Here is a 21,390-nt window from a genome sequence, read left to right on the forward strand (position 1 = left end):
GAACTGCGATCTGGCGATGAATGAACGTGTTTGGCTGAGTCTCGGACCCTGAGATGTTGGGTGATTAGCAATGCTACACGAGATGCTCTTTCAAAAGTTGTTTTCATTATTTCTTCTAAATTTCAGACATTATAGGCCGCGCTTGATGTGCGCTGGAATGCAATTCTAAATTATGTATGCAATTATGGTGTGTAACTCAGCCTACCCTGTATTTCCGTATTTTCTTCCGATACAGATGTTCTTGTTTGTCCATATTATGCTAATATTCAGAACAATTCATCCACGTACTGTTTCCGATGAAAAGTCAGATAAAATATCACTTAAAATTCCCTTCCGTGCCTCATAGAACATGCTTCCTCCCTTATGATGCTATATTATTTGAATTTGGCCCGATTTGCGCTGAGACCTGCGGCGTGCGCTGTGTAATATAAATCTGACATATTTGGAAAGGCCCAAAGACATTGACATGGACAACGCCAATAACTCTTGGGTTGCCGAGACATATTGGCTTTTGCCTATGCTTGTTAGGCAGGTTTGTACATGCAAAATGCAGCCGTATCTGAAGAGAACCAATAACCGAAGTGGCCCGACCAAATGCCCTATAAATACAACTGTTTATCTAGACAAATGTGACCCTATATTACCAGCTGCAGTACTGCTGCATATGTTATTACTGTTTTTTGTAATACCGATATGCGAAGACACTCTTATTTGCATCCAAACTGAAGAACAACCACCGGCGGGAGATCCTTCTCACACCTCGCCGCCAAGACATGGAACACCCTCCCACTGAGCCTACGACAGACCCAAGACCTACTGACCTTCAGGCGGCTACTCAAGACCTGGCTGTTCGATCAGTAGCACCCCCCCGCCAGCGCCTTGAGACACTCACGGGTATGTAGTGCGCTTTACAAATGTTGATGGATTGAGTGATTGATATAAGGCTAGTGATCATGATGCACCTACGGTCTCCGTTTCACATGTCTGTGGTTATTTGGAGACTTCTCTTTGATGCCTCAGGTATAATCCAGCATCAACAGCACTTTATTCCACGGAACGTAATCCCTGCAACTAAACAGGCGATCCAAACAGCATGATGTGTTTTTATGTATTGTAGTCAATACAAGACATCAACATTTCCCCTCACAGTCTTGGATTACACCTTCTATTCAATGTCTGTTTCACTTTTTTCTGGCAAAACAGGGGCCGCAAAGACACCTCTAGAGTCACATAAGGCTATGGGACTATGTCTCAACTCCAAATATCTAGAACTATGTTCAGTGAGAGCACTCTGCTTGGGAGATGAGAAAGAAGTCAACCAAAGTCATTGCTCAGATTTTACTAATTTATTATTTCATTTTATCTGACATTCGTTTTACTCAATAACATAATGATTAGCAACCTTAAGTAAACAATTTTGGGAAGCACAGGTATCGGCTTCTCATCTATTTGGCTCAAGACGATTAGATGGAATTGAATATCTTCAAAATCTAGTCCTACACTGCAATGTAAGGAAACATCTCAGGTCAAGCTCTTCCATAATGCTTTGGTCATTAAGTGTGTTGACTGCAAGAAGAGGGCACAATTCTCTAGAATGCTCTGGACCACTATGTCATAGTCTTAGGCTGGGTCCTGTCCTCCAAGAATGCCCTGAAAGTAAACCACATTTTCTGAAAGAAAATCTTACTGTTCACTTCCCCGCCTTCAGTAAAGTACAGAGCCATCAATGCAGAGCAGCCCTCTAGTTAAACAAGGAGAAACTGACTCTCTTACCTCTGTAAACAGTCCACATGTCCTAGACAATGTGCTGAAAACTATGCCATCAAGTGGCCTAAGTCAACCTGCGATCATAGGACAGGATCAATTAATCAATTAATACATACATATATTTTTTCTTGAAAGGGATCTTGCATCCAAAATATGTTACCATTGAGGGGTAAATAGGTGTAGTGGCGCATAGGGAGGAACAAAATGCACAATTCATATTGACAGAAGTAATCATAACCTTGTAAATATTCATAGATGACCCTTTGTATTGTTAAAACAAGCTAATTAAATCAACAACCGGTGATCATATTACAGTAACTAAAATAAAAACCTCTCTTAAATGCCAAGCATGGCACCTTACCTTGCCGCCCTTGCCTTCAAAGACAGACTGGTGGACGTTGCATGCAAATAAGGAGTTAGGGAGGTCATTGAAGTCGGTGATGACCTGGAAGTGCTTGCTAAGGGCTTTTTCTCTATCCGTTGAATAGAGGAGAGGTTCCCCACTCTCCGTGATCCGGACCCAGTGACCGGTGGCTTCTCGCATTCCACTGAAAAAGGATTCCCCTCGCATACCTGGTGAGATTAGGTAAAATGCAAACATGGTAAAGGCAGGATTATACCAACAACTGTAGCTACAAAATATTCAAAAGAAATAATAATGCATTAGTAAAACATGAGGGTTTTTGCACTGAGAAAAACTGTTTTCCAACTACTTGGATAGGCGTTTAGCAAATTCTTTAGAACCAGGACCCAATTTTCAGAACAACAAACTTTCGCGACCCACCTAGCTTTATTGGACATGGGAAGGAGATTGTTTAATGTACCTAAAGCATCATGTGGTAGTGCGCTGTCATTTAAAGACAGAACATTTTCCATTGAAATGGTCACTAAATTTGATCAGACATACAGCTTTGGTGATGCAACTACGTTGTACACAAATGATCAAGTGTGGAAATCGGATTTCAGTGAATATTTATCATTTGTGCATCACCAAGTAAAGGGTTATGAATTGTTTTGATCCTATTGAAATATTTGCTTTCATCACCCTTCAGATTTAGAATTGCAAAACAAATGTGCTTCATTTTTGCTGTCTTAACTGCTGAATGTGTACAGTTTATTTACAGGTTACGTTTTGTTGTGCCACATAAAAATGACATCCTACAGCCCTTTCTTTCACACTCACAGTGCCTCAGCAAAATCGTCACATAATTCAAAGTGCTTTTCTTTCTGTGAAGGCAAAATGAGAGGAGTTTGTAAACACCAACCCCATATTAAAAAACATAAGCAGCAATATGTCAGAAGACATAGCCTGACTGCCTGTGAATCACAGAAAATATTTCAAGATAAATACAGTATATAAAGGGATCTTTATTTACTGCTTGGACTTTCGCGACTCACCAAAAATATGCTTGTGACGCGACTCACAGTTTGGGAAACACTGACTTAAATGGCATTACTACCATTTTATACCACAACAACACGTCCCCTAGTTATGTGTACCCATTAAGCATCATAAACATACATTCTACACACTATCAGTGGATGTGACAGTATTTTGCATTCCACAACTTTGTATTTTTGTTTCTGATTACTTTAATTTCCGACTAATGTAGTTATGTACCATAATTTTGTTTTTTAATAATGTTTTTAAGTCCTTTACTTTTTTAACTAATATTTTACTTTATAAATATATAGGTGTAGCCCCCAACTCCTTAAAACCATTAATTCTACTTGTGTATGCTAAAAATATTCTTTAAGCATTTCTAAATATAAATATATTAAACAGAAAGGCAGGTAGACATTAGATAGATAGATAGATAGATAGATAGATAGATAGATAGATAGATAGATAGATAGATAGATAGATAGATAGATAGATAGATAGATAGATAGTCTTCTTCTGATTACTTTCCCTCTAGTTATTTAGTTTCTAAGCATGTCAGTACATTTATTTTATGACCGCCCAAACCATTCTGTTATGTTTTAGCATTGCTTTTCGTGTATTAAATTTTCATCGTATAAACAACAAAAGAGTGATTAATATCGAACTAGTAAAGGTGACTAATAAAACAGCGTGGGAAATCAAAATTATTTTATAAAAGAACCCTCACTCACCAACCTGGTTGGTGACATGCTTCATCATTGGGTTCCCACCAGAGAGGCCGAGTGCCCCTCTGATTTGCTTCGACGCCTGAACTACAGCGGAGCAGGTTTCTTTTGGAAGTGATTGTGGAAAGTGTGCTGTGAGTTTTAAAAAGGTGGCTGGTTTTAACCAACAATGATTTATTCCAGGTAAACCAACAACCGTTAAAAACCCAGTGGGACGGACATGAACTGGCTGGTTAGGATAACCAGAGTTGTTCGATTTAAAATAAGTGAAAGGAGATGGTCAACATGTTTCAGCTTTTGTTGCAAATTAGCTAAGCATTCTTCAGGACCAGGTGAGATTCCACGGCCGTATACGCACGCTAAGGCGCACCCTAACCTGTAGAATCGTGCTTGTGGTAAAACTTACGGTTCTACCGATTTGGCCTCCTGGGATTTCCTGGCCACTAAATTCTGCAAGAAAAATAAACAGGACACACATAAAGCTAAAACATGTTGACCATCTCCTTTCACTTATTTTAAATCGGACAACTCTGGTTATCCTAACCAGCCAGTTCATGTCCGTCCCACTTGGTTTTTAACGGTTGTTGGTTTACCTGGAATAAATCATTGTTGGTTAAAACTAGCCACCTTTTTAAAACTCACAGCACACTTTCCACAATCACTTCCAAAAGAAACCCGCTCCGCTGTAGTTCAGGCGTCGAAGCACACCAGGGAGGCACTCAGCCTCTCTGGTGGGAACCCAATGATGAAGCATGTCACCAACCAGGTTGGTGAGTGAGGGTTCTTTTTTAAAATAATTTTGATTTCCCACGCTGTTTTATTAGTCACTTTTACTAGTTCGATATTAATCACTCTTTTGTTGTTTATACGAGTATTTCCAGGGGGAACAAGAGTGATCCTCTCCCTCTCTTTGATCTTTTGGTATTCAATTTTCAGCCCACTGGTCCTGTAGTACTCTATAGTTTTTCAGTACGCTCCTTAAGAAAGGTAGATAACACCTAAATATTCTACTTGGAATAAGGTCCAAATGTTAGGTGAACCTTGTAGGCAGCAGTTTACAAAATATATTTCTTATAATGGCAGAATTTTGTTCATCAAAGTAAAATGTCTTAACTAAAACCCCAACTTCAGAACTCCATAGTAAAAAGTTGCTCTTCTGTTTATTACACACACCCCAACAGTATAGTTTAGTATTTCACTTCCTGTTTTATATAAATAATTACATATTTTAGAAACAAGCAATGTTTTCATGCTAACTTCCCTAAAAACTACATCACCAGTATTGTATGATATGGCCTATTATTGCCATCTAGAGTTCAGGGAAAATGTACCTACCACACAGTCCTAGGTTTATTATGAATAGGTCCAGAATCCTTTAATGGCAAGATAGGACCCTAATACATACATAATCTGGCCATGCACTACTCGTGGCCTCCCACATGACATCACTGATGACAACTCAAATTGCATAACTTAACATACCATCATTGATGAGATGAGATCACATATGATATCACTAATTACATCATCAGTGACATCCATGTTGTTAATACCAACAAAATCATAAAATATTTCCATAAGGACACCAGTATATATATCACAAACAATCTTTTGTGCTTGAAAGCTTTCATCATCCTAAACCAAGCAATTAGGTGACTATAATATAAGTAGTTTGGATACACATAATACAGTCTACGTTGATGGCCTACTTTACATTGACTTTCATCCTTCTAAATGGATGATTTGCATAAAGAAAAGTCTTCAACTTCTTGTACTAATTTGAAGACTGTGAACATCAAGTAGGCAAAGATTAAGCCACAGTAGGGATTCTATCCCCCGTCTTTGGCCTCACTCTATGTGTGGTATAGATTTGTGTACCTCACTGTGCTTAGTATACTTAATGTGTGATTGGCTGTGAAATCCTATACTTCAGTAGCGGCTACTCGAGGGAGTGCGGTTGGAAGGGGGCGGGTGTTAGTAAACTCCAGAATTGGGACGAACGGTGTTGATTAAAGAAATAAAGAAATAAAACAAATGACTTTGCGCGCTGCATCGCCGATTTGGCGTTGCAGAGCACGCAATGCAATTCGTTTTATTTCTTTATTTCTTTACTCAACTCTGTTCGGCCCAATTCCGGAGTTTACTACCCCCCTCCCTGGCCCTCCCCCACCCCACCCCACTGCCCCGCAGCACTCCCTCGAGGAGCTGCTACTGCTATACTTACATGAACTCTACCATTAACTGCTGGACGTAATTTAAAGTATGGTCCAGCCGCATTCCAATAGATGCATGACGTAGTTCAATTATGGAGGAAGTAAATACACATTGAAGAAGAGAAAGATATGAGACATTGTACATATGGCCCTCAACTGATGTTTGTATTACAAGATTTAATTATGTAATCCTGTGTTCTTTTTGTTTCCTACTTTCGACCCAAGTAAAGCACTCTGATACCAGCAAGGGTCATGTTCGCGCTATATAAAACCTTCAAAATAAATAAATAAATAAATAAGAAAAACTGTTTGACTCTCTGGGCCCGATTCACAGAACTAACTTAAGACAAAATCCTAAACTTACTACCATTTTGGTATTCACAGAAGGCATTTACTCCTTTTGGTATTCACAGAAGGCACTTACTCATTTCGGTATTCACAGAAGTTAGGAGTCCTAACTTTAGGACTCCTAAATGCCTTCTGTGAATACCGAAAGTCTTAAAATTTGGATTTTTCTCAATTTAGTAGTAGTAAAGTTAGGACTCCTAACTTTAGGACTCCTAAATGCCTTCTGTGAATACTGAAAGCCTTAAAATTAGGATTTTTCTCAGTTTAGTGGTAGTAAAGTTAGGAGTCCTAACTTTAGGACTCCTAAACTGAGAAAAATCCTAATTTTAAGACTTTTGGTATTCACAGAAGGCATTTAGGAGTCCTAAAGTTAGGACTCCTAATTTCTGTGAATACCGAATTGAGTAAGTGTCTTCTGTGAATACCAAAATGAGTAAGTGCCTTCTGTGAATACCAACATGGTAGTAAGTTTAGGATTTTGTCTTAAGTTAGTTCTGTGAATCGGGCCCCCTATGTTTAACCTTATCATCTATAAGAAAAACACTTAAACTATGCCTCTGAAAGGTAGATAACACATGGAAAGTTTTAAAGAATTTATAATTTTCTTGTGTGAGAAAGTGGATTAGTCAGGATGGATGGTACTCCACAAAAAGTAATAATAGCACTCTTTTTGTTAGGTCCAGTAAAGTTTTCAGTAATTTAAGCCTGAGCTCAACCCCTGGTAACTATGGCACAGAGCAGACAGGCTTAATTTAAGAAAATGTGTAAAGCAGATAACAGAACACAAATAGTTAAAAGTTGAAAACACAACAGAATAATTATACCACTCCAATTTTTTTTTTAAAAGGAGACTATTTTAAGGAATAAAATGACGCCAAAAAACAAAAATCCAGGGGCGTGGCTTGGCGGTCTTACATGGAGGATGCGCCGTAGCCGAGCTCCCTGTAGCCCACTCAAAATCCTTCAATCATCCTGACACATCTTTACCACTACCGAACTCTGTGCTGCTGGCTACGGAGTGAAGCTCAAGGTCCGTGGTGGGCGCTGCGTAAACCAGGGGTGTGTGGCCTTCGTGAGCGGGGCTGGTGACTTCCGGTATTGAGGGGCCCGTGAGCAGAGGTTTGAGCGCTGTTCGTTGGGGACAGCCGGCGCTGCATGCGGAGCCGTGTTCCTGCAGGTGGGAGGGCCTGCGGCGGTGATTTGGGCCCCCCGCCTATGTGCATTTGATCTCTGCTGCCATGCAGGCGGCCGCACGAAATTACGGAATTAGGGCTCCCCCCTCCTGTTGGACGGCCTTCCTTCACAAATCTGCAGTGGAGAGATGGGCGGAAGTGTGAGGCCGTTTCTCTGCCGCTTGCCGTCTGATTCTGCACTCCGGCGACCTAGTCAGGCCGCGGTGGACGGCCGGGCTACCTTGCTTACTGTGTTGCCTGAGACCCTGGATCTTGGCAGTGCTGTGTCCCAGAGTTGCTGCCGCTGTGGGTGGCTGGAGGCCCACCTACATTCTTGGTGGCAGTGATCGACGATTTGGGCTCACCCCTGCGTAGCACCCCGCTAATTAGAGGATAGATCGGGCGGCTTTACCCGCATAGTCTGCTTGGTGGGCCGACCCCCCTCCTGCAGGAGATCGAGAAGGGGGTGGTATAGCGGGCCCCACCTTACCGTACCATTTGCCAGCGCGAGCCTTGGACGGGGGATTGGACCTCTGTTGCCGCTTCTCTGTGCCTGTGAATTGGGGAGCTGACCGGGCCGGCTGCTGGACTACTACTACCCCAGGAGGAGTGTCATGAGGGGCCTGGTCACATTCAGCCATTGTTCCCTCCCTGAACTCTAGGGCCAATATTAGCCAGAAAGGGGTGGGTTTGCGCGAGTGGAGTGGGAGGGTGGGGGTGCCCCGCTCACAGAAGTGTCTGGATAATTTCAGTGTGACTTGTGGACGTGGGGGCCCCCACTGGCTGCTTCATTCAGCTATAGGAGTTGCGGAGTGCCAGCGACTCGCTTTGGACTGTATCGTGGAGACTGAGCTTGCTGGACTCGGATGCAGGGAACTGCGACTTATATATCCTCACAGTATGGCCAAGGATAAACCTACCGGAATGACGTCCAAACAAAGTACAATCGATAAGTTTTCCAGGGTGGTGTCGCAGGGTCCGGGCCAAGGCGATACTGACGCAGCTATGCCTAACAATGCAGAGCTATTAGCGGCAATCACACAATCCCGGGCGACTCTTGAGGCCAAGATCGGGGCCGTTGGCTCCGACGTCATGCTCTTTTGACAGGACCTTCAGAACGCCATGCAGTGGATTACAGAGACGGAGTCCCGGATCACCACTGTTGAAGACATAGTGACCGGCCTTCAAAAAAAAGTTCACACTTCCGAGACACTAACGAAAGGACTGGCAACGAGAGTAGAAGATGCGGAAGGGTGGGCTTGTCACAACAATCTCCGTTGCAACGATTTCCCAAGGGCTGCGCGGGCAGCCACATCGAAGACTTTCTGACCAGATGGTTGCTGGACTGTCTCCCCCCAGATATAAGCTGAGGCGGGCAGGGCTGATTGAGTCCCCTAGATGCTTGCGATGTGGGGCGACTGAGGGCAACTTCTTCCACACAATATGGCAGTGTATATCCTTGTTGTGGTTTTGGAGGGGGTGTTGCTGCGTGCCTTTCGGAGGTCCTGGGTTGGGACTTTCAACCCACATCTCGACTATTCATGCTCCATATAACTGAGGGAATAGGTGGAAATAGATTTAAGCGCAACTTTCTGTTTCTCAGCCTCACACTGGCTAAGCGCGATGTTGCTAGGGTGTGGAAGTGTGAGTCTCCGCTGTTGGTTGCAACCTGGAAGAAAGGACTCGACTTTTGTATGGGTCTAGAAATCCCGGTTTTTGCAGCAAGAAGGTGCCCCCAGAAACACTATAAGATATGGAAGTGGAGGGCGGATTACAGGGGACTAGACTTAGATCCTTCTCCTTTTCTCTCTGCTATCGAAGAATTGTTGGGTTAATGGTATTTTTTGCTCCGCTATGGATGTTGACCTAATATATGTATGTATTAAATTACATCGACTTACATGTCTTGGATCATTGGAGGCCTCCAGCAATATTTTTATGGCACTATTGTTTGTTGTTAAATTTTATTTTCTCCTTTTTCTGTAATGTGTTTTTTACACCAACACAGATATTTTATTACGGAAAATGTTGAAATCAATGCTGCTTTTCATTATCTTTTGCTGGCGCTCAATATGACGTCGGATCTGTATCGGCTTTCAACAATAAAATTGAGTTGTGAAAAAAAAAGAACAAAAAAGCCAATAAGAAGAGGAACCGGTGATATGAGTTTTTAGATTCTTGAATAAAATGTTGCCACCAAAAGCGACAAAGCGCAAAACACAGGCAGCTGGGACACAGGTATGCTTTAAGACCCACCACGATAGAGCTCAGGTTGCATACGAGACCCAGGTTGGTGTCATGATCGTGGGTGATTTTAAAGAGGAATACAGAGGTGGGCTCACAGGCTAATAAAAGAAATGTAATCTGAGTACAACATTTATTAACACATATCTATTACAGGAATTTGTTTGCAGTGATGCCTCATCCAAGATGGTGGTCGCTGTGGACAATGAAGCCACAAAGTGAATGTGAAACTAAAACAAAACACAACTTTGATATTTCATCTTGAGCAATTTCATGGTAGCAGCCATCTTAAATCTTCAGTATAAAAGAAGAAGGCAAAGTGAATCAAATTGCTTCCTAAACTTGCCGCTGGAATAATGGAAACTCTGGAGTTTTTGATGCCACGCTTTGTTCTTGATGTTCCCTCGGACATCTTTTTTTCACGTCAGTGCTACTGGTTTTGGGAGTCTGTTAGGGGAGCGTACGTTCACCCATGACTCTCTTTTCCTGAACATTAATAATCTCTTGCAAGGATTAGGTTTTGACTGTATTCACCCAATGAAATGTACATTGCTTAAGTGGGAATCATTTTATAAGAAATCAGAGACTGAATTTATATTTACTTTTTCAACTTTACTTCTTGTTTATGAGTGCTGTTAACGTACATCCTATGATACTGTAACGTTTCATCTGCTTCTTTCTAGCGAGTGTTAGAAGTAGGGTGAGTTATTTAACACACATTTTTAATATTCTATCCAAAAAAGACGTCAGCATAAAAGGTATTCACTGTGATATTTTTTGTTTATAGATACACTCAAATATAAGAAATTTAAGGGGAGTAGCAGACAAAGAGGTGTTTGTAAACCACGCATTAATTTGTTTTAAAACAAAGTGATATTAGAATCTAGCTTATGATAGTAGTCAAAAGAAAAATGATAAGTTACATTTTGTTTTGTAGACCAGAATACAGAAATTGTGCTTACAAAAATCTGTCTGATGTGAAGAAAGCCTTGCAACGGCTATCTTTCTCTCTTATTCCATTACCCTTTCCCCTTGGGGATTTGTGATTCACGTTGAGTTTATGTGGGTCTTGGGTGCCTTTTGGGAGAATTGGAGCAAGCCACTGTGTATTCAAGATACTTCCACAGAACAAAGACTTCTGGTAAGTCCCCAAAGTTCATGACAGTCGGAACCAGTAAAAGAGATACCTTCAGACTTGGAAATGTTCCCGAGAAGTTAGATCCCTGAACTGTTGGTGGGACAACACCTGGGCACCAATGGGGTAAACAGGGGTGACCCTACACATATTTGCATCCCTTCCTGTGTGTTTTACTGAAAACTAACCCAGAGCGCCCTTCTCTGCCTAAAACCAAGATGGCACAACCTCTCTTCACCGGTGCAGAACTCCCTGTGGCTACCCAGCGGTGTGCTTAGGATAAGGGGCACGCCTTTCGTTGTGTTAATTCAAACCAGCTCTGGGGGCAGCTCCTCTCCTACTGGGATTGGTGCCTGTCTGGCTAGAGGGACAATAGAAAAGAGAGGCCCAGGTGTGAGTTACATTTGCTTGTGATAGGCCAGGCATCCTTTGAAGATAATTAAGTTCCTGGGCACAGCCCAGATGGCACCATTCTCCCTTTGTCTCAACTCTGGAAACCACTTCACAACTAATCAATGAGCTATTCGACTCCTGGCTGACACTGCACACTGGCAGAAAGGTGCATTTGGCTCAGGCAAGAAAAGGACAAGGTTCAAAAGTGTAATTTGTTAAATAGTAATATAAAAACGGATGTGACCATTAACTTTGTTTTTTACATTACTCTTAAAATGAGTCCTTGAATAATTTTTCTAGCTGCTCCCAAACTGACGTGTTATAAGGTGTTATAATGCAACCCAGTGCTTTCCTGTATATAGATATATGTATATATATATATAAATATATATATACATATATATATATATATATATATCACAAATGAACAGCACTGTTTTTCTCTTCAAACAACACGCCGCAGACTCGAAATTGCTTGCAAAGCGTGTTTATTGAAGGCATAGCAACTCAACGCATTTCAGAGCCAAATCCTCCTTGCTCACAAGTAACTTTGCTGCAACAGATAGTTTCCATAGGAAAAGTATTTTTTGGTTTGCTAATAACTTTGGCGCTGTTTGACTATTCTCCACAGATTTTTCAAAACTAGTGCGGCAGTCACTTCTGCTGCTGTATGGAGACTTTCAGAACGATTCGTCAAGCGGGTGCCAAGGAAAATCAGGGGTCCCAAAATGTATTTTCCCCATGCAATGTCCCATTGGGATTTTAGACACAATCACAGTCTGAACCGGTGAAACGAATTACACCAAATTTGGCAGAAAGCTAGATCTTGGTCTAGAAAGAGTGCTTTTTGTAATTTGGTGTAAATCTGTTCAGTAGTTTTGAAGTAATTAAAGAAAAATGATTTATGTGGATCGAGAGAAGTGGAAGGTCCGCGGATCCAACAGATCTCAAACTGAGATCTGATTGGCTGCCACCTCTTCAATTAGGAAGTGGTGGCAGTCATCCTAGGACTCAGGACTTGTTCCCAAGTCATAAAGAAACAAGGGGAAAAAAAACAAGGGTGTGGGGTAGGGATATCCAGGGGGTTCCACAGGGCCTGGGGCCAAACACGTTTACTTGTTTTTTTATTTTGCAACAAATTTACAGAGGATCTAAGGCAACATTAAGAAAAAAAAACAAGTGCAGTCTCCCATGCTTATATTTTTTTAAGCTCCCCCAGTGGGCCAGTTCCGGGTGGGAGCAATGATGCATATTTGGGAAGAGGGGGCCGCACCCACCCCCACCCCAGGCCGATTTCAGCCCAGGGGACCTCATCCGCCAGCTCAATATATGCACTGGGAAGGGAGGCCACGTGGCCCACCTCCCTGAGCCATTAATGGCCCTGCGGACTCCATCTCCCAGGGCCGGCTCATGCTATGTTCTGGGGTGCCTACCCCCGGGAAGTAGCGGTTTCCCTTCCTGCACTGGTGTGGGCAGGGAAACCTGTATTTGCTCTCACTTGGCAGGAGCAATTTCAAAACTTTCACCAAGCAGGAGCAAACACCAATCCTGCTCCCAGCAGGCATAAGCATGAAAAATGCTCCTGCCCACTGGGAGCAGACTTTTTATTTGTTTCTTTGCTCATATTGAAGCGGGCAGGAAAACAGATGAAAATAATGCTCCTGCACGCAGGGAGCAGCATCTTTAGCTGATCCCTGAGGGCAGGAGCAATGCCGGCTCCCGCTGGAGGCGGGGAACCGACTGAGGACGCGGGGCTTTGGGGTTTTCCCAGCAGTCCCCAATGAAAGTGTGGTGGGTGCCCTGGGTGGGATATCCATCAATTCATTTTGTGAAGACGGTTTACGCATCTTTGCTCAAACATGGACTTAAAAGTAATATGAATTCACCAAAAATGTTCATTAAAGGTCCTTAGAATTCGAATGAGTCATCCAGGATAAAACATTCCATCATAGGTTCATCAAAAGAAGGCTACTTACGTTTCTCCAGTGGCATATAGCTGAGGGTGATTCATAAATGAATCTGGCATTGAGCTCTGAAGTTAGAAAGTTCTTGGGGATCTCCCAAAAATGAAGTGGGAATAGGTGGTGAATGTAACTGTGCTCCTACACCAGGTGATACAGCAGAGAGAAGTAAGAGAGAGGAGTAGGCTATAAAAGGTTGACAGGTGCTGGAATACCCCAGGGATGTCCTACACTGGGTCTTTTGGAGTGAATGTCCTATTTTTTGTTTTACTTTTCTAAGGCAATATTGTTTGATTTAAGGCTGCTGTTTTCTGTAGGTATGTGGGGACCTCCAATGTAAGGTACGTAAGGATTTAGATGTGGCTTCTAAAGCCTTCTCCTGGTCCCTCTGGAGGGTATGAGAGGTCTCAGCAATCTATCACATCCAGGGAGGCTGGATTGCAGGATACTCAAAGGGGATGCACAGAAGTGCTTTCCTACCCTTGGGGAGAACCCTGCTATGGCCACACCAGAGCCAATGGCAACAGGCCCCTTTTAAGGATAGGGAAACAGAGCCAGATTTGAGGTAAACCTGAGAAACTACAAAAAATCAAGAGAGGATGGAGAGGTAAAGTAAAGATAACAGTGTCTGCCCAAAAAAAATACAAGGAACATAAAAGTGTACCTACAGCTTAGGAAAAGATGGGATATGGGATGTTCATCTGCTGTAGAAGGGCAGAAGAGACTGCTGTGTAGCACTGATATAGATAAACATGGGCAAACAAACTAAGCGAATAATTTGCAGCATTTTCCGGTACTGTCATTGTAGCCACTGGAAGGAGCAAATAAATGTACATTCACATTTGAGGACTCATCGATGGACGTAGATAACTCCACACACCAACACCAACTATGCAAGTGACAGACTGACATTAAAAAATACAACAACAAAAAAACGAAATAAAAAAAACATACAGAGTTCTAACTTCAGCATCATGGTTGCTAAAGTTTGTAGTTCAGTGCCAAAAGATCTGGAAATATCAGACCTCAAACTTTCAAAAAGTCCATTGAGACCCTATTTTGTTTTGAAATTTTTTGATAATTAGTACTGCAAACTGTTCTGTAATATATGTATGTGGTATCTGTATACCGCAAAGCTAGCCAAAAAAGGAAGCAGAATGCTGTAGGGCGTTAAAGGCAAGCATACAATGAGTGATAGGAAAGGTAGCTGGTTAATGAATTGTTACTGCAATGTGATGAAGCGCTCTTTAAAGAGGCCTGTCTTCATCTCTCTAAAATTGGAGCAGCGCTGAGGCTGTACTGATGGATGCAGGGATGTTGTTCTAGATCCGGAGTGCATAGATAGGAAAGGCCTGCTGCTTTATTTTTTTCTTATTTACACTTCTTGGTCTACAGTCTGATGGTGTCCTGGTGAGGGTGTGTCAAGAGCCACAGGAGATGGTGAGCTTGTCCGCAAGATAAGCAGGGGTGCTGGCCATAATGGTCATGCTGGTAATACCCTGCAGGTATCTGACAATATTTCCATCTCTCCCTCCCCCTTCTGTGCTCCCACCCCTCTTGCTCCACAATCTTACTCTACTAAATGTCTGGATGCCCATTGTTTTTTACACAGAGCAAAGAAGGGGTTACCTGACAGCATATAGCACTAAATAAATTATAGAACATGTTACCATGGTACAGATCGCAGAAGTCTTGGAACTAAGTGAGGAAGTTTCAGGAAAGGAGTAAGGTCAGTGATGACGAATGCATGAAACATAAATAAAAGTACCTTTGCCTCAGAAAAAGTAAAAACACCCATGGTACTGGAGAAGTGAATTAGCAGATGAAGCCTGCCCTTTAGATGTGCAAAGAGAACAGATGATGGATTGAATGCTGAACAAATCAAACAGTCACACCCAGTCACCCATCTAGGATAAATCCATTGTGTTTTTGTGCTCCCATGTCATTCCTGTTAGAACCCGGCCACATGCAAATCAGGGAGGACCTGTCCTGGCAGTTCGGGCTGGATTGTTCCCATGGGGCGCAAGGTCTAGACTGATTTGTATACAGCTGGGTCCAAACTGGGGTGACGTGGTGAGTAAAACAATACACGATGGATTTAAATCCAGATCTGTGACTGGGAATAAATGTTTGATTTGTTCAGCATTCTGTCCATCATTTGATCTTTTTGATTTTGTCTCCCTAAGTGGGAAGGGTATGCCAAGACGTGGGTCCCGTGCTCACTGTGCCACTGGATTCAAGCTAGCCTGGCTGATGAGGGGTGATACCCTGAAACTGGTCCCAGGATGCTTGTTTCTGGTCCTGGGAGGACATGGACTTGCAATTTGGACTGGACTGTTCCCATGGGGAGCAGGGTCAAGGCTGATTTGCATATGGCTTGGTCCAAACTGGGGTAGTGTGATGAGCAAAAAAGACGATGGATTAAACCCAGATCAGAGACTGGGGGGTGTATGTTTGGTTTGTTCAGCATTCCATCCATCATTTGTTCTTTTTGCTTTTGCCCTTTAGATTTGGCCCTTCTTCAGCGCAGGGGATGGAACATAGTGAAGGAGGACACTATAAACCTCGAGCCAAGGATATGCTGGCAGTGCATCACCACCCCCTTTTGTACCGCTTTGTTCGCCATAAGTTGGCAGGGTATGCTCAGACGTGAGTCCCTTGCTCACTTTGCCACTTGATTTAACCAAGCCTGGCTGAAGACGGCTGAAATGCCAGAAACCGGTTCTAGGAAGCTTGTTTCCGGTCCAGGGAAGCCATGGCTTGGCAGTTCGGGCTGGACTGTTCCCATGAGGCACAGGGTCAGACTGATTTGCATATGGCCATGTCTGAACTGGGGTGGCAGAGTGGGCTAAAGAACGGTGATGGATCAAACCCAGATCTGTTGACTGGGTGTGAGTGTTTGACTGGTTCTGATGCTCCGTCCATCACCACCCCCTTTTGTACCGCAGTGCAACTGAGGGCACCGTCAGAAACATAAGAATCATACACAACACTGTAGTGACAATGTCCAGACAGGTTGATGTAGTTTAGCATGATTTATTGAAGTTGGTTACAGGATATGTAGATCATGTAGATAAGTCCAGTACAGGTCCTGAACCAGCCCCACCAGGAGCAGCCAGCATGCTGCTCAGCCCATTCTCAACTGTGGCTTTTCTTCACAGACTCCCAACATTCCGTAATACATCATCACAGTAACTTTCCACTGGCTGACCATGTGGTGGAAAATGGCATACATAAACATGAACAGTAAACTAGGATACTACATATCCCCCTTTCTTATATAACAAAACAAAAGATGGAAACCCAAAAGGGAGAACCATAAATAAGGAAAGATAGTGAAATGGAGAAACAGCAAAGTGGAAGAACAAAAAGGAGTACGCGACAGAAGGAAATAACAGATAAGTACAAACCATCCTCCCTTCTATAGACAAAAACAGAAAGAATAGAACAAGAAAAAGAAAATGAAAAAACCAATGACTACCCCTCACACACCTACTGGACAGACAGGTATGCGAGGAGGCAAGGCATAGCAGGAGAAAGCAAGAAAACAGAGAAGAAAAGGAGAGAATACAATAAGATCACTCATACTTCCCTGTATAAAATTGAAGTATTAAAATAGAAAACATAACATTCCATTACAAAACCAACAATGTAAAACAAACAGCAAGTGGGATCAAGACCCAGAGAAAACACCTTATGTAGGGTAAAGATATACCCAAAGAATGGGAGTATGGGACTAAGACCCATTGGCACACCAAACTCGAGGAGGGACTAACATAGTGTAAGAAAAACCTCATGTAGAGATCACATGCTGTGTACTATAATAATGGAACAAAAACCCAAACGACAAACCCTGTAGAAAGGGTAAAAGTACAACTAGTCCGTGCAAGGACAACCTCGTGTGGAGATCAAATGTTGTGCACTGTAGTAAGAAAGAACTGTGAGCAGGTGGGACTGAAACCCATTGCTAGCAAATGGGACTGAAACCTATTGCGGTCCCAATTTACTGTATATGGGTAAGAACCATGAACTATCCCAATACGAAGGGAGATTAGCTATAGTTGGCTGACGTAGATAGGTCTGAACCCATGACCTATTCCCACAAAGGAAGAAAGATATTGATCGCCTCCAAACTTGGATTGATGACTTTTCCATCCTTAGCCCCTATCAGGCAGGTTTTAGGAAGGGGGTTTCGACTACGGACCAGGTGTTCCGCTTGAACCTTATTTACTGGAAGACCGCAATAATCGAGGGTGGCAGCTTGTACACGGTTTTCGTGGACCTGCGTGCTGCCTTCGACTTAGTCCCAAGAGCAAGACTCTGGTCCGTCTTGGCGGACCTGGCCATATCGCATGATATCCTTTCCATTTTGATAAGACTGCACATGGGAAATTTTGCACGTGTGAGGAGTGGTAGGAATGGGGTACTTACGGATAGATTTCCGGTTGACAGGGGGGTAAGACAGGGCTGTGTCCTCGCTCCGACCCTGTTTTGCCTCTTTGTCAACGGGGTTATCGACCACCTGCTGAGGGTGGCAGACTCCGATGCACCAAAACTCAATGGCAGCAGGGTGCCCGCTATTATGTTTGCAGATGACACCCTGCTGCTGTCTAAGTCCCCCATGGGAATTCAACAAATTTTAGATGGATTCTCGACCTTTTGTACTGAGCGGGGTCTAGAGATCAACGCAATGAAGACAAAATACATGATTCTCAATCCCCCAAATTCCACCCGGCCTAATCCCATCATAGGCACTCAGAAGTTGGAGAGAGTATGTACATTTGAGTATTTGGGGGTCACCATTAATCAAACAATGTCCTGGGACACCCATCGTAACAAGGCCAATTTGAGACTTGTTCAATTAACTGGAGGTATCTGTAGGTTGAGGAATACTTCGTCCTTTAAACCTTTGACCCCAGCCCTACAAATTTATAAAATGCAAGCGCGTGGGGCAGTAGTATACGGCGGGGAACTGTGGGGCCACACCTCTACACAGAACTTACTAGTCACTGAAAACAATTTTATTAGGCAGCTGGCAGCCCTTCCAACAAGTACACCTCTTTTGCCGTTGAGGCTGGACCTGGGATTGAGACCAATTAGTGAAGAGCTGGCACTCAAACCGCTGACTTTCTGGCGTCGATTGTGGGCTAGGCCAGAACTTGCAACATATAGGTCTGAACTACAAGAGATTTTAACTCTGCCAAAAGCCGCTCTTATCCCATGGTTATCCTATGTGAAAAAGACATGTGAGAATCTGGGACGGCCGGAGCTTTGGCTAAACCCAGGGAGTGCGTGCTGTAGGATCCCTAGGAAACTCCTGGCAAAGGAATTTTATGAATTTAAATTATCAAAACTTATAGGGGCTACAAAGGAGGGGTCTCTTACTAACTTATTTGTTAAAATGAAAGATGTGTACCACCAAGAGAGTGTTCTTGACAATATCAGCCCGGTCTTCACCAGAAAATTGTTTCTTCAGTGGAGACATAGCTCACTCCCACTTGGGTCATTTACGAAGCAGTGGTCCAATCCCCCCTCATCAGAGCAATGCTCACTATGCACCCAAACCCGGGAGGATGACCTACATATGATTTTTAGGAAAGCATACCGTAGACCCAGAAATTATTGGCTTGTTCCCCTTCTTAAGAACTTGGGTCTTAGGCATTATCTACATGCATACAGAGTGTTAAAAACAGATCTTTCGCCCCCGGTTGTGTTTGCGGTAGCTACATTTTTAAGAGCAATGTGGCACATTCGAGCAAGACATATAAAGCAGGTTGAGGCTGGGGATAATAGAACTATTGAATAAATTGTATTTTGCACCATGTTGTTATTTATGCTCCTTCTCAAAATGTCATGTGCTTTTTATTCGAAAGTTAACTCTATTTTAAATGTTTTTATTGTTGTATATCTTTTATGATCTAAAACGGTCGAAATAAAGATTATAAAGAAAGAAAGAAAGATATTGTCAACTAGTATGTATGGGTGTGAACCCATGACTAGTCTCTATGAATAGAGATGTGTAAGTGATGCAAATAGGACTAACGCCTAAGCATAAATGCCCTGAAAGTAGGAACCATACATAGTTCACAAGGCAAGAGTACAGTGAGCAAATGGGACTAAAAACACCTAGACAAGTATGTAAGGGAACCGCACCCTTTGGACCAACCCCATTAAGAGGTCAGGTAATGCACTGTGTGCGAATTGATCTAGTACCCATCCCCACGCCCATACCTAACTGCAAGGGAGTAGACCGTGAATGCCACCCACTAGAAGACTAGAACATCCCTTCAGTAAGAAAACTTAAAATGTGGCATCATTAACATATGTGCTGTAAATGTATATTTTGTACAACTTTAACACTAGATACATTTCCAGTACCGTAACCAAATTGGCTCTGTAGACGAGAAATACATTTAAAAAAACATATTGAAGTAAGCATAAACAAAACAATATAAGTACCATTAAAAACTGTGATGTAACTCACACCGGTGAGAGACCTCTCACTCGAGTTGCAACAAACAATACCTTACGCTCACAAAAAAACTAAAACCCATGTTGCATCAAATTATAACATGTTGTAACACTGTTTGTAAAAGGTAAATGGCTCACAAATCACTAATAATAACAGACGACCTGCCTACAATGTCCCACAAATTGCGGCGAAAAAAAAATGTCAAGTTGTAACCAAATTTAAAGCATTTAAGTAACAAGACATGCTAAGCAAACACCGTCAAAATACTCCTCACAGGAAGATAAGATACCACTTAATGTCCCAATGTAAGGATTGAGGTCTTAAAATGTGTCAGGAGCATGGGCATGCTTGTCTCTTCTAGCGCACACATTAAATGAGAATGCAGCTTGACAGGCTGGTAACTATGAATGTCAATGTGTGCTGCATCAGAGATAACAAGTAGAACGACACAGATGTAGAGGCTTACCGTTCAAGAAGGCACAGGATTTAAAGATGTGTCCACAAAACATTGAATACAGCACGCTTGAGTTGGGGCTGTCCGATGTATAGGACACTGGTGGGGCTGCGAAGCGTGCTGTTCCAGTTTGCTTTGATTCATTTGTGGCTTCTTATGTTTCATTGAATCCACTTGTAGGACAACTTGCGTTGTGAGAGTGGCCTCTTGTGGCCCGGACTTGTTACTGTGGGTAGATTGCGCTGGTAAAAATCTGTATTGAATTGATGAAGAAGACATCTTGAGCTTCTTGGATCAACTGTAGAGTGTGGGGACATCCCATCATCGTCTCCATAAATTGTAGTAACCATGTCCAGACAGGTTGATGTAGTTTAGGATGATTTATTGAAGTTGGTTACAGGATATGTAGATCATGTAGATAAGTCCAGTACAGGTCCTGAACCAGCCCCACCAGGAGCAGCCAGCATGCTGCTCAGCCCATTCTCAACTGTGGCTTTTCTTCACAGACTCCCAACATTCCGTAATACATCATCACAGTAACTTTCCACTGGCTGAGCATGTAGTGGAAAATGGCATACATAAACATGAACAGTGAACTAGGATACTACAAGCACATTACTCCAGGCCGGGGGAATGCAACGTAGATCCAAGAGAGATGGATCCATGCCAGGTTTACATGATACCCACAAAAGATACATTTACATACAGTGAATCCAAATGGAGCTAATTTACATAGTAAGTGGTTACTCCTGAAAATCCGGCATGGATGTGACCCTCTTTGACCTTCCAGTTAACAAAGAAGAAACAAAGAACAGACAACCAATTGAACAAACCACACAAAAAAACACAAAAGAAGTTATAGACTGAGAAAGAGCATAGGGATGTCTGGGGCGTCATAACATCCCCGGTGCCATCCCCAGAGAAGTAGAACCTATCGGTCTTTAACTAAGGAGAGGAGGCAGAGTTAGAGGAGGAGAGACAAGTTCAACAAACAGAAGAACACAGCCACTGACATTGCTGTTAGCACACCTTTACAGCCCGAACCAGGCTCTGGTCTGCGATGGAAACCTCAGAACCTTTAAACGTCACTTCCGTAATACTGTAAGCACTGCTATGCCATAC

General features: G+C 42.8%; 1 protein-coding gene across 1 annotated transcript in view; it reads right to left on the reverse strand.

The window, feature by feature from the left end:
- The window catches only part of RCAN2 (regulator of calcineurin 2), a 442,692-nt gene that overhangs the window by 414,875 nt on the left and 6,427 nt on the right, over nt 1-21,390 (reverse strand). The window contains exon 2 of the mRNA XM_085610544.1: nt 2,129-2,340. Within this exon, the coding sequence (XP_085466670.1) occupies nt 2,129-2,338 (210 nt within the window). The 5' untranslated portion in view covers nt 2,339-2,340. The remainder of the gene's footprint in view (nt 1-2,128; nt 2,341-21,390) is intronic.

This window comes from Triturus cristatus, chromosome 6 (assembly GCF_964204655.1).
Source record: "Triturus cristatus chromosome 6, aTriCri1.1, whole genome shotgun sequence".
Classification (NCBI taxonomy): domain Eukaryota; kingdom Metazoa; phylum Chordata; class Amphibia; order Caudata; family Salamandridae; genus Triturus; species Triturus cristatus.